Source organism: Eutrigla gurnardus, assembly GCF_963514095.1.
Source record: "Eutrigla gurnardus genome assembly, chromosome: 23".
Classification (NCBI taxonomy): Eukaryota; Metazoa; Chordata; class Actinopteri; order Perciformes; family Triglidae; genus Eutrigla; species Eutrigla gurnardus.
In genome coordinates this window covers 10243858-10257806 of record NC_139934.1, presented here as the reverse complement: position 1 = coordinate 10257806, position 13949 = coordinate 10243858, and the positions used below count along the sequence as shown (strand labels likewise).

Genomic DNA, 13949 nt, shown 5'->3' with positions numbered 1-13949 from the left:
GACGTTTACGAGCCCTCCTGTGACGTGCAGTATCCGAGGGAGGCCAGTTTGCAAAGTGGGCCACAGCAGGGAAGGTGGTGGTCACACACAGAGCTGGAGGCCGCTAACACCCTCTTGAACTGCTTCAGCCTGATGGAGGAGGACAACATCTTGGGCCAGGACCACAATAAATCAGCCGTCAGGAATTACGATTCATCAATAAGCAGCGACATCCAACAAGGATCTGAGGCTTTTCCTGCGTTGCTAACTTCTGATTGTGACTCGGACTCAAAGGCAAAGAGCAACTCTGGAGATTTTTCAGAGGTGAAGGAGACGCTGTCAGATTCTGAGGGAGTTGCCGTGGACGTACTCCTGAACCTCGGAAACACTGGAGCGTCTGACGTCGTGCAAACCTGAGGGTCCTCTTGTCCCTGGGTGAGTTTTAAGGGACTTTCTCATTATGGAAACAACCATTGAAGGTTCCCTTTACTTTTTTAGACTGAGAATCTATTTTCCACCTGTGTATTGTATATTTGCCTTGTAATTTTCTTACTGTTTCAGTGTCCAATAAAAACCAGCAGTTCAGCCTCTAGCTAAAAAGACAAGTTTTTTTTATTAAAACCACTACTACTGTTTTTGTAAGAGGGAACCTCCCTCACTCATTATTTACAACATATTGTACATTTTACCTATCTATCCACAAATAATAATATCCTGCAGGGGGCGCTGCAGTATTGTTCCACGATGCTGAAGCTAACAAGGTGGTGGACGTCATAATGGCAGTACAGCTCAGCCCACGTTTACATGCATTCAAAGCTCTTGTGCTTGATATGATCCCGATAGAAGCCACAGTTATTTGAGTTTATTCAATCAAAGGCACTTCCTAATTAGACTTTTTGTAGTGAGATCACTTCCTTTTAAATGTTAACACTGTTGTTTAGTAAGAATGTGGCTTTTTTTCTATCCTAAAAACACGTTACATCCTGTATTGTAACCTCGGTGACACAGGAAGGCTGTCGTACGTGGCAGGAATGGAAGGATTTAACTCGTCTGTGCATGTGTCAACTGTGACACATGAGGCATTTAAAGGAACAGCCCACTCCTTTTCTTTGCAGCAGGTCTGATATTTGTAGAATCTGTAGAATCATTATTGGAATTTCAAATGTGCGGTTTCACAGCGATGCAAGAGGAGATGCAGGGCTACATGCTTACAAGTAAACTGCTGTAAGACATGCACACGTTTGCCTCAGCAGTCATTTATCTTCATGCTCCCAGCTGCACTTGGTCTTCAACAGTCGTATCAATGAGGTGATGATTGCAGGTCTGTCACTATTCTCCTTTTATCTTTCATTTCCTGGTAGAAACCCACTCATCTTTGGACTTTTGGAGTTCACGTCTGAAGAGTTTGTGTCCGTTTATAGTCCCTTTTTATATAAAAGTTAACATCTACTGTAAACATCCGTGATCCATCCTAATGAATGGTGTTGGATTTGCTGCTGGCGACCATGCTTGCAGCCTGCATGACTCTGTAGCGCTCTCGTAGGTTTCGCCGCCTCACGTGCTCGTTGGTGATCTCGATGACGTTTCCTACAGGGAACCAGCCCTTCTGGCCGTCGGACAGGCGGATGCCTTCGTAGCAGCCTGCGAGAAAGGAGAAGTAGGAGGAGAGGAGGAGGAGGAGGGGGTGGGAGGAGAACAAACGAGGGATAGATTTCTGTATCGGTCATGCGAGAAAAATGAAAACAAATCAATAAACTGCTACGGTGAGAGGGATGAGGAATGAGGCGGTTATCAGGATCAGGGTGTATAAACAAAGCAGAGTCAAAGGAAGAGGCGTGTTAATGATGCAAAATCTCAATTAGATGTTTAGAATCACTGACTGGTGATGCCAAATTCAAAATAGTGTAAAAAATGATTTGCGCAAGTACAGATTCATATCACTTTTGAGCAGTTTCATCTGTGTAGGTGTGGTCTGTAAAAGAGGAAACGATCACAATCCTGTATGATCTCATCTTTTTAAACTCCACGTTGAGCTATAATAATAAATAAATAACTCCTCGCTCCAGGTTTTCCCTCTCACCCTCGTTGGTTTTGCGGACGACGTTGACGATCTCCGTGGGCTCCAGGGCGAGCTCGTCTGCCTGCTGGGCGATGTACTGCTCCACGCACTGCACCTGAGGACAGTCTGACCCACACGCACACACAGCCGTCAGAAACCACGGCACACATACAAATCCAGAACCCGTAGTTTGACTGTGTCCTCACCCCAGTCCTCGTAAATCACTTCATCCTCATCTCTGTCGGGGTTGGTGGGGTTGGGGAAGGCAGCCATCCACCTGTGCATGTCTGACCTGTTGACAAAATCGTGAATCAGGAAATGCCACTCCGAATCCTGATCGATCCTGAGACGATCCTGGAGGAAATGGGGTCAGTTAGTGTGCTACTCACTGGGACGGAGCTTTGACCAGCCTCTCCATCATGCGCCCCTGGTGGTTTTCGAGCAGGGTGAGGTTGAAGCAGTGCTCGTAGGGTCCGCTGCCGCCCCCGCCCTCATCTATCGACTGCACCTGCACCAGAGAGCGGTGGGCGTGGTCCAGCACCACAAAACGCTCAGCGCTGTTCACAAGAAAAGAAGAGCGAGGTGTTTAATAAAATAATCGGGTGCAGCGATAAATTCTGAGCCATTTCCAGTAATATGTACCGATTTCATATAATGCCATTATTATCCACGTCATGACACGTCAATCTACTCTTCTCTTCCTCTTAGTTCCCTATAAATACAACTTCCTGCCACATTTGAGGAAGTTTGGAGTAATTTCACTACCGATGGCACAATGTTGAAGACTGTTGATTGCTTTTGTGGTCAGCGGCCACATTCTCTCTCCTCTGCTTCCAAGGGGAAGTGCACTCGCGATTGTTCATTAGGATGCGTCATATTTGTACATTCGCACAGTGTTAATACCACCCTCTCATAAATGATTGTCATTATTGTTAACGAGGTTAACGATAAACCATTATTGATACGTAAAACAATGCATTAACTGAAAGAGGCAAACCTCAGCTTACATAACTTCCAAGGAAAGTGGCATTATATCTGTTCTACAGAAGTCGCTTGAACAGGGTTTACCGACTGTTTGGTGCATGGCTGATTCTGCATCATAAATGCTGTGTGGCACGCACACTTTCATCATATGTAGGTCATTGTGATGTGAGAAAGGGTTTGGCACAAGCTGACTTCTGCAGGAATGTAAGAGGAATGTAATGAAATGTATCAATGTCGCCAGATAAAGACTCATTGAGTCGTGCTTGTGTGACTAAAGGCGTTATCATGGTACACTTTTTGCAGGTATTTGGTTGTAAACCACGGATCAGCAAGTCATTGTGATTTCAAAATCTCCTTCCAATCCGTCAGATAGTTGTTGAGATACTTCATTCCGGACCAGAGGAGCCACGCCGCTAACATCTGTTTTTTAATTGGCGTCGGAACAACAAGCAGCTCTGCCTCACCCTTTCTTGGCAGCGATGATGAGCAGATCGTTGAAGAGGAAGAGGTAGACGGGGGTGAACTTTGCCCTCATGTTGAAGAGAGTTCCTCCTTTGGACATTTCCTGCAGCTCTCCCTTCTTCTCCAGGAACCGCGTCTGGGAGATGATGGGGATGGCCTGGAGAAAGACGCGACCAAAAGTAAGGAACATTTCTGTGTTTTTCCAAAAAATAAATGTTAATAAAAGTCATGCAACATTTACCTTGAGCTTGTCAAACTCCAGTGTTTGAGAGACGTGGATCAGCTCCTCCATCTGTCTCATCTTCCCCACCTGTCTGTTACACTCGTCGATGATCTGTGTGATTACATTAATTAACACGCTTACAAGCCTCACAAAACTGGCTGCATCTCATTGGGAGTATCAGGTTTATTCCTTTTGACGGATGTCTCCCCGTCTGAGCAAACTATTCCATGCTGCCTTTGTCCTCAGTGACACGTATGACTCACTGTCACCGCGGAGCCCATTCACTAGGAAATCCTTCACTCAGACAATAGTCCAATATCCAGAGGCATCCGAAGCACGCGGGAGTCTTATTCTACGGATTTATAGAGTGAAGAGTGAGGGGCGTTTACCTTGGAGACCGAAGCCAGAGCCTTGGAGGCCGTCTGCTCCTCTGTCGTCCTCTCCTTTGTCCTCTTCAGGATGTTCTGAGACGACAAACAACAATTTTCTATTTCTGCAACGGGGGCAAACAGCATCAACAGGATCCATTTTTTTTTTTCCATCTCCCATTCCATCCATCATGCAAACAAGGTCGAAAAGGTTGAGGCGAGGTGTGTGTTTGCTTATAGGACAAGAGGCAGTGACAGGGTTTGAGCGGGGCAGATTATGTTGGAATGAGGACGTTCCACAAAGCGACACGCCGCGATGAACTCGGACTGGTGCCTTTTATTCGCTGGTAGCAGGAAAAGAGATGGGTCACTTATCGAGAATGTACTGTGGAATTCAGTTTAGACACTTTGATGTTGGAGGATTTAACTGCATTGTAGTCGAAGACCAGTTTTACTAAAAAAAAGCAGTTTCTTATCAGTAGTCAAGAGTGCAGAAATGACCTTTTCACTGATCCTGAGCCTAATTTCTTATTCCTCAAATAGGTTTATTTAATTGATGAAGCTTTAAGCTCGAGCCATGAAGCGGTTAGTTCAGCGCAGCATAAAAACCTCTCAAGAATACCTCTATATTTACTCTATTAATAATGGTATTTGTTATATAATAGATGACGCTCACCTCAATTAGCATTTTGATGCGTGTTATTCTCTGGAAGGGCAGCAGCAGGAAGGACATGAACGGCAGCCGCTGACATTTAGGAGACTCTTGGAGACGAGTGATGACCGTAGCAAACTGCACATTGTTCTTCCTGTAGACACATCAATGCATATATATATATGCACAATTGGTATGTAATGCAGCTGTTTTGTTCATATACAGGATAAAAGAACATCGTCATGCTGTAGCGTTTAGTTTCCCTGACGTACAAAATGCCGTCGACGAGATAATTTTAGAGAGTTTCTCACGAAAGCATGGTGTAGATCTTATCCTGGTAGATCTGGTTGCGGACGTAGTCGATGTAGGCTGGGAAGTTGTGCTGGGCGTGGTAGTGGATAATGTCACAGATGTCGGGGAAGACCAGCTCTTTGAATATGCGTTCCTCCAGGTCCTTCAGGAACCTGTGGGGTGAGACAGCAGAGCGTTCATTAAAACAAGAGTGACACAAAGATGAAGCTTTAATTGACTCAGGAAATGACTCGTTAGATCGTTGTTTCTCTCCTTCCTATCACTTGGTATCGCTTCCCCAAGCGACCTTGTGGGAGTTCAAGTCATAAATCACCTTTTTCTGTCTCCCTTCTGCCATTTCTCACCTCTCGCTGACCTCTCGGACCCTCAGGATGTTGGAGAAGAGGGTTTTCTTGTCTCGGATGATCATGGTCTCCTCCAGATCCCGGCTTTCCAGGAAGTGTTCGGTCAGAACTCGCAGGGATCGAAGGTAAGAGGCCTCAGACGTCAAAACCTCGAACATACTCTGCCAGGGAGGAAAAAAGAAGTATGAACTACAGCCTTAAAATGTAAAACTCAAAAACAGAACCCTTTCTTATTAAGATTTTCCAACCTGTAAGCACAAATGTGATCTTTCTAGGAATGTAAATGACCCCATCATCATTTAAAATCACTAACTGTACTCTTTCCTGATGTTGGAAGGTTACACCAGTGACTGTAAAAGCTTTCATGAACCGAGTGAATCAATATCGTATTGCAGCAGTGAGTGTGAGGCGGAGTGGACCTTAATTCATATAAAAACATCACATTATTACTTTAAGATGTGATTTAAAACGTGATACTGCATCTCCCATTTCACTTCTCCTTGCATCATCGATCCCTCCGCAGCACATGAGCGTCTCCCCTCCTCCCCCCACACCGGTCCCTCACCTCCTGGTACTTGCACTGCTCGGGGGTGAGCCGCTCCAGGACCCCTCCCTCCCGGACGGCGGGGAGGTCCTGCCACAGGGTGCTCTGGCCCGGCGTGGGCACGGGGCTCACCCTGGGGGCTCCGTTCCCGCTCGCCGTTCCAGTCAGCGCTGCGGGCCCGGTCGCGCGACGATGGGCTGTCCAATCCATGGCGTAGTCGACGCTAGTTTTGCTGATGTTGCGGCAAACTGTCTGACGCCGGATCTCCTTGGTGATAACGGTGGCGCGGTACGTCTGGTACAGAGGCTCTGATGGTAAGTAACAAAGGTACCAAGTGAATCCCAGTATACAAGGAGATAATCATGAAGGCTAACTGTGACATTTCTCATCTTTTTCTCCATGTTTTTTGTTTGTTGCAGGTGTCAGCCTTACCATCCTGCAGCCGGGACTCCCAGCTGAACGAAGACTCCCTCCTGAGGGAGTCGCTCCTGACCGGACGCCTGAAACGGAGAAGAAAAGGGATCAACTACCAGGGTGATATGAAAGCAAACTTTCCAAGAATGGAGTGAATGATACAGTTAATGATTACCTCATACACACAGGAATACCAATGTTGACCTAAAGGATAAGGCTGGTGAAATTCTATATTTTTGTAATTGTCCACAAATCCCATAAAAGCCCAGACCCAACGATGTGTGACTGAATACTATCCCACGTCTGAACTCTGCAGCTCCATGCCCATTTGTTCCAACTGAAGACTTAAATCTCTTAAAAAAGACTGAATAGTTTCCTAAAACAGCGTAGTGGTCTTCTCAAATAGGACTAAACAGGGACTATTTTCAGCTGCGGATGAATACAGATTTGGTGTTAGTTAGTATTTACAGCAGCAGGATGATTTTTGTTGAATTGATTGAAAGTAAAGTGCTATATAATAATAATATAACAATAATAATAATAAAATAAAATAAAACTAAATATCCAGTGCAACAGTGTGGCCCATATTTATATAATTATGTTGTTTTTCACATTGTGTTCATGGGATTTTTGGACAAATATCAACATATTGTCAGCCTTATTCTTCTAAAAATAGAAGTAAGAGGTAAAGTGGGGGTAATAACTCACGGTACTTCAACCATGTCCTCTTCTCCTTCATTCCCTCCATTCTCCTCTCCTTCTGAAGAAGGAAATGGCGTTTAAATTACACCAAAAATGAAGAATTTATAAATCATGCATAGCTCATCTCCAGCAGGGATAATACTGTGTGTTCAGTACAGACCTTTCTTCTGTGAGATGGATTGCATTGATGCACTACTGAGCCTCCTGGGATCCGTCTTCGGTGGTGGGGGTGGGGGTCTGTGGGGGCTGGGTGGGGGTGGAGTGACGGCCAACTGGGAGCTGCTCGGGGACGGGGCGCTTCCTCGGTGTACCGGCGTGAGGCTGCGGCTGTCATGACTCACCGGCATCCTCGGCGGGACGGCGGGCGGCTTGTCTTTTGGGTTGGAGATGGGTTCGATGTCCGTCTGAAACTCGGTTGTGGGATCTGAGGTGCTGTATGACAGTTTAGACTGGCGGGCCGGCTTGCGTACCTTGATTAAAGGAACATCCAGCTCCTTACACGCAGGTGTAGCCTTTTGTGAAACGAGGCCGGCCATCGGAAGAATGGCCTCGTAGATATTCTCCTCTTCGCTTTGAGCACTCACGTAGTTGATCTGTGGGGACTGAGCCCGTTTGGGGGGAACCGGGGGAGACTGCGAGCGGGTGACAGCGAGAGAGGCGAGAACAGAGTGAGGGCCCGGGTCAGAACGTCTCCTCTGACCATCGGCCATTAAAATGTCCAAACATTGGTGGAACTTCGCCTTTTCGTGCTTCATCATGTCACCCTCGTCAACCGCAGACGTCCTGTCCACCTCGTCCTCTGGCTCGCTGTCCCCTTCCCCTCCACTCCCCACCTCGACGTCCTCCTCCCAGTCCTCGTCGTCCTCCTCCCCGCCCTCGTCCACGTCGACGGGCACCCATATCAGTTTCATGCCGGGCCACTGGCGGTGGCACGCGCAGCTGCAGCTCGGCTCGCAGCAGGGAGTGACGGGCGTGTGAGGGCCGTGCTCCGCCTCCGCTTCGTCGCCGCCGATCAGTGGAGTCTCCACCTCTTTTCCATCAGGCGCTGCATCAAACAGAAGCGACAAAGAAAAAATCTAAGTCCAGAAACATTTTTTTTATTCTTCCTATGAAACATATATATGCTAATGTTTCCTCCAGGCTGAAACATGGAGTGAATGAGCTGCTTCCTGTCCACTTGTTTCCTGCATGTGTATCCCCAGATAGGGCAGATGGCTCTCAATAAGAGCCGACGCTAGACCGTTGAGTCAGCAGCTAATCACTACGCAAATACAGCATGTCTGCGAGTGGTGTCTTCAAATATTCATGGAAAGTTTGAAGCGTTGGATGGGGGGGGAACCAAAATCCAATATTGACCAAAGGAAGTGGAGGAAAGAGAGGATGGATGTGAGGCTAAATGGGTCAGTGAATAAAGATAAGGAAGGAGAAAAAAGGCAGAAAAGGTAGTGCTTTATTTATTTATTTTTTTTCCTAAATGATCTTTTGCAGCCAATAATGGTATGTTTAAAAAAAATAAAGATGCAAAAAAGCTTCCAGATGTTTTTAAGATAATTGCATCATTTTAATAAAGTCCATGATACTATATTTTTAAGTGTAGAAGTTGCATTAATTCCATCTCCATAGCTGCTCCAATATCACGAGTAGGGCTGAAAAAGAATGCACTGCCAAGTGTTTGGATACTGGTTTAAGTCTCAGGCACGCATGCCAAACATTCTCTGGATGATTCTGAAGCCGACTCTGGTCGTTACTGTTATTCTGACGTCCTAAATGGCTTCTGGTTGCCGATGCGGAACCAAAACAAAGAAGTGAAACAGGGGAGGGAACACACATCTGTACTTAAACGGACGGCTAATAAAATGTCTTTCTCTTTTGTTGAGTCACTCAGGCTGAACATGACACAGCAAAGAGTCAGTGAGCTACAGATTAAAACTGATTTTTGAATGTGCCACCGTCTAATCCCAACAACTACAGGTAAAGACATGAAGTGTGATAGATGGAAATGATTGTGTATTATCACACACACACACACACACATACACAAACAAACGTGATCAGCTGACTGATAAAACCTGTTTATGGCTGTTGGTTCAGACCAGCCAGAGGGGCCACACCTATCTGTTTGAGCATTCAGACACTTTCAATTATCCTGGCTGTGCTGTAGATTTAACTAAATGTTTCGACTGACTCTCACACACACACACTCACACACACACACACACTCACACACACACACACACACACACACACACACACACACACACACACACACACACACACACACACGCATGCAAATTCTGGACGTGCACAGACACACAAACGTCCAAAGAGTTCAGTTTTTCTTTCGTTTCTATCAATGGGATGACCTTTGAACTAAAGCTACACTCTAACTACCGTATCAGAGGAGTTATCGTGACATCTGATCTTTATCTTGCAGGCTAAAAGCTGCAATGAGTAACTTTAAATGTTGCCAGCTCTGAATGGCAGCCAAAGGTAAAAGTCGAACACGTTTTAAATTTAATTTTTGAGAAATCACGTGACGCAGCTTTGTGATGTTTATCACGCCGACAGCTGGGTTTTTTTCTTTGCTAGGCTTGCTTTAATGTCTGCATATTTTTATTATAAATAATTCAACTTTAAAAGTAAGACTGTACCTGATCGACCCCCTTCTGCACTGATGCCGTCCCCCTCCTCCTCTCCCTCGCCCTCTTTCTGCCTCTGTAGGATGCGGCTCCTCTTCATCGGCAGCGGCGGCGCCGCCCTCTCCCCCCCGATCTGGAGCTGCAGACTGGCTCGGCCCGGTTTGGGCTTCACCGTAGGCGGCCTTTTGAAACGTTTGATCGACTTCTGTTTCGCGGCGCCGTTGGTGGTTTGCGCCCCCGCATCGCTCGACTCCTTCCTGCTGAACTTGTTCACGATCCTCTTGACCTTCCCTCCGGAAAGCCTCGCGCCGCTACCTCGGTCTCCCAGGGGAGGGGAGCTGGCTTGCGATGACGGTTTCGGGGGGATCTCCGGTCTCGGTTTGGCCTCGGCTTTCAGGGGCGACGCGGGCCGCTGGGATGCTTCCTGGACAGACATGGCTGGAGTCTTCTATTACGAGGCGTTGAACACCCAGCCCTGACCAATCAGAGGTCAGGCTTTGAGGGCAAAGGTCAACATGTCATCATCACCTGATGAGTGAAGAGAAAGGTAAAGACGGTTTAAAACCATACACACAGCTCAATTATTAAACACTACTTGTGACTCACTCAAAAGCACTACTTATAATCATAGTAATTTTCTGTAGCTGGAAAAAACCCTGCTTACACAACTCAATAAAAGCTACATTATTATTATATAGTGTTTGCATTACAGTATGATCCTGTTCCTAACGTCCGACATGAGCTCATGTGCTACAAAACCCCCAGTCGAGGAGCTCAGAGATGAACTTTGCACCGTAAGGAGCCCACTCATGCAGCGAGAACACATTCCCACACGGGAAATACAATAACCTCCAATCAGCTGAGTAGCTGACAAGTCTGTTTACTCCACCACAAAGTGTCATAGTGAAGGGAAATCCAGCTATAGTGTCTGAAATTGTTATTTATTAACGACTCACAGCTGATTTGCAGTCATATTTGATCTTTTTACAGCTTGAAACTCTCTATAAATGGAAATTCTTCATTGGTTTGCTGTTCATTTGGTTCATACCTGTGTAGCGCGCTGACATTTTGAACGGTATTCTATGATTTATGACGCACTCCTGTATTTCAATTAATATTTAACCACTGTTTCAATACAAATTTACATTTATCATCACTCCACCCTTTCATCAGTAATCCGTCACCTTTCAGATACAAGAGCACTGAAAAGTGTTGTAATCTTTCTTGAGCAACATGGTCTGAGATTTTCACATAGATTTTTTATATAAAAATATGAAATGAAGTGTGTGCTGCCATGAATCCACACGGATCGAATCCTTCATTTAAAGCACTTTCATTGAAATGAAGCAGCCAAACAAGACACTTCTTTCAGCCAATTAGTGTCTATAAAAAGAAGCGTGATGAATATTAAGTGAATTTCAGTTTCCATTCTGGGCGACCAAATGGCCATGCTGCACATTCTTCCCACTGTGTTTTTATTTTTTTGTTTTTTTGTGGGATGTGTGTGTGCAACAGCTGATGCAATACCAAGCCAAACGAGGGTTAGTCATGCAGCAAAACAGAGCAGAGATATGGGACTGCACACTGTAGCTGCATATAGATAGGATTACATGCACATCATTGAAAGGCTGCAACAAACAACTATTCTACTCCAGTCAACTGATGATCAATCTAGTGATTATGGGTTAATTAATAAATCATTAATCTATAAGTGTATAATGACAGATGCTGGTCACCGAGACCAATAAACAGCTGGCAGTCCATATGAACAAGTATTCAGATTTTAGCCTCACTCGCAGCATTTCTCCACTGAGGTTCATGCTGGTCCACCACTTTGGTCCGGACGGAAATATCTCAGGGTGGTGCAGAGGTGGTGTATTTTTATAGGCCAACCCTAGAAGTGAGGATTTATTCTACCGGGTTTTAAGGCTCATTCCTGCAGCACTCTATTTGCAGAACGAATGCTGAAATTGAAACTGAAACGGTGGCATTGTTAACCAACAAATTCATTGCTGTAAAAACCACAAATATGAATGTCCAAATATGGAGGGGGGAATGTAGTCCCTTGTTTTTTGGAGTCCCTGCTGCATCAAGTTTGACCTGTTTGAGCACAAAGTGTTTACTTGCTTTATTAAAGATTAGAGGCTGTTCGTTTTAATGTAAAGTGACAGTAATTTCACATCAACCAGACCAGACACAGCATTTTCAGGAAATTAATGGAGCGTAGTTCCTAATACCAGCAAGTAAACAAAATCATGGTCTACTTTTAGGCACGGCTTGCTTTAGTCAATAACACACAGCCAGAAAGTGCACCAGCTAGTCAGACCAGTTAGGATGGGATGTGCATGCTGCAGCTTATAATAAAAAAAGACAGACAAGGTTTCACGTTTCAGCCTGACAGGAAAAAATGCTTCTGGTCCGACAGTCCAAAAACCTTAACTGAAAACCTGTCCCTTCATAACCGCATACCATCGACCTCGGCTCATTTTCTAACACTCTTTCTCCTCTTGGAATTGTTGATTTTGGCGTACAACTATTATAATCTCTGACATCACCATTATTGTGTTTCTTTCCAGGTTTCAGTTTGAGCCCTCTGGTTATTATCATTGTCCACGGGGGTGACACATAAACCTCACAGAGAGGGAGGGCGTGCACGCTCACAAAGCACTATTCCACACAGTGGGGGATAACACGTTCTGATTGGGTGTTAATGCACTTATAGACCAAGCGAGAGAGTGACTTTCTCTCAATCAAGCCCCCCCCCAAATGGACTTCACTCGTCTTTTGTCCCCCTTTGCTCTATTGACCCGGTTAGTTGAATAGCCAGATCCTCCAGTCTACTGAACCCTGCTGGGGCCGGGTCAGTGGGCCAGTCATTCATACCAGTGTATTTGTCAATAAATATCACATATGGTGTGGATCCCTTAAATCAGCTTGAGAGCAGATTCTTAAGTGCTGAAAGGGGGCGCCCCATTAACCCAGTGTGTGTGTGTGTGTGTGTGTACAGTTAGCCATCTGCTCGGACACTAATGGGCCGGTGTGTGAATACAGTAACAAACCGGGTAGGGGGGCTTTAAGAGAGCTATTACAATACATGTGATGTGAATGCGAGCTCCATTGGACAGGAAGAGGGGGCGGAAAAGGTGTGTCGAGAAGGAAAACACACACACACACACACACACACACACACCACCTTATAGATATGTAGAAACGCTGCCAATCTATTGTATGGAAATTACAACAAAAATGCAACATGAAACTTTAGTTAGCTAATTAAAGTTAGCTTATAACTGCTTTATGTTTATCCCTAAATCACCTCAGTACTGTACATGACGTAGTCCCGTATGCTGTTACCTATACATTAACAAAAAATGGGAAAATACGCCCACATATTCGACTACAGTAATCTATAGTAACACCAGAAGGGTTACAATCATTTGTTTTCAGCATGACAACGTCACTGTAATGGTGTGTTCCCTTTAGCGAATGGTTTCCCATAAGAGAACAGGTGCTTCCAAACTCAACCGTCAACCAAACCGCACCTGCTAAATTACACAAAATGGACTGTTTTATATCAAAGAAAACTCACCGATGTTGTTCAGGCATGTGTGGCTCCGTCTCTCCACGTATTCGGCTCTAGTGTTGGCAGTCCAACATGGTTAGCTCGAAGAAGAAAAAAACACACAACCCTTTAGGTTGGGTAGCTCCGGGCGAAGCTACGTTACCGTAACGTACACGTTAACCCTTCCAGCGGTCTATTTAACGGTCGCTAAATATTCTGTTTGTATCCGCGACGTAGAAGTGAAGCAGTTTCTTATTGTTTCAGTGACACGCTTGTTGCCAGAGCACCCGTCATCCCCCTGTTGTGTTGCCTCCTTTGTTACCAGCAGCATGTATGTGAGGAGAGGAGAGGACGGGGAGGTAGGAGTTGCAACAACCCCCGCGAGGGCTCAAACTGCCAAGTCACGCGCAGTCATGTTAGCAGGTTCCGGTAAGGGATTTCAAAATAATACTCTCATTTCAAACTAAGATTCAGAGGCAAATTCCTGGAATATCTTTCTCAGCAGTCATTCTCTTCTGTTCTATTGTTTAAAAATGTACGTTACAATGAGTTTTAACAGCAATCGACACATCGACATCTTTAAGGAAGCGTGCTGAAAAACTACAAATTGGGATATGATGATTCCTTTGGTGGGTAATATGAATGTTATTATACTAGTATTTTAACAACTGATGGTAGGGTTCGATGGTGATGACTGGATGTAGC

General features: G+C 45.3%; 1 protein-coding gene across 1 annotated transcript; it reads right to left on the bottom strand.

The window, feature by feature from the left end:
* Positions 1 to 567: 567 nt before the first annotated feature.
* On the bottom strand, positions 568 to 13566 carry arhgef15b (Rho guanine nucleotide exchange factor 15b). The gene is made up of 16 exons (XM_084003671.1): positions 13272 to 13566; positions 9695 to 10210; positions 7204 to 8088; positions 7050 to 7101; positions 6360 to 6427; positions 5949 to 6235; positions 5384 to 5544; positions 5039 to 5191; positions 4752 to 4881; positions 4097 to 4171; positions 3726 to 3818; positions 3487 to 3641; positions 2428 to 2595; positions 2245 to 2330; positions 2060 to 2164; positions 568 to 1620 (listed from the first exon to the last, which is right to left on the bottom strand). Exons 2-16 carry the CDS (start codon positions 10116 to 10118, stop codon positions 1451 to 1453), a joined length of 3012 nt encoding a protein of 1003 aa, XP_083859797.1. The 5' UTR covers positions 10119 to 10210; positions 13272 to 13566; the 3' UTR covers positions 568 to 1450.
* Positions 13567 to 13949: the final 383 nt, after the last annotated feature.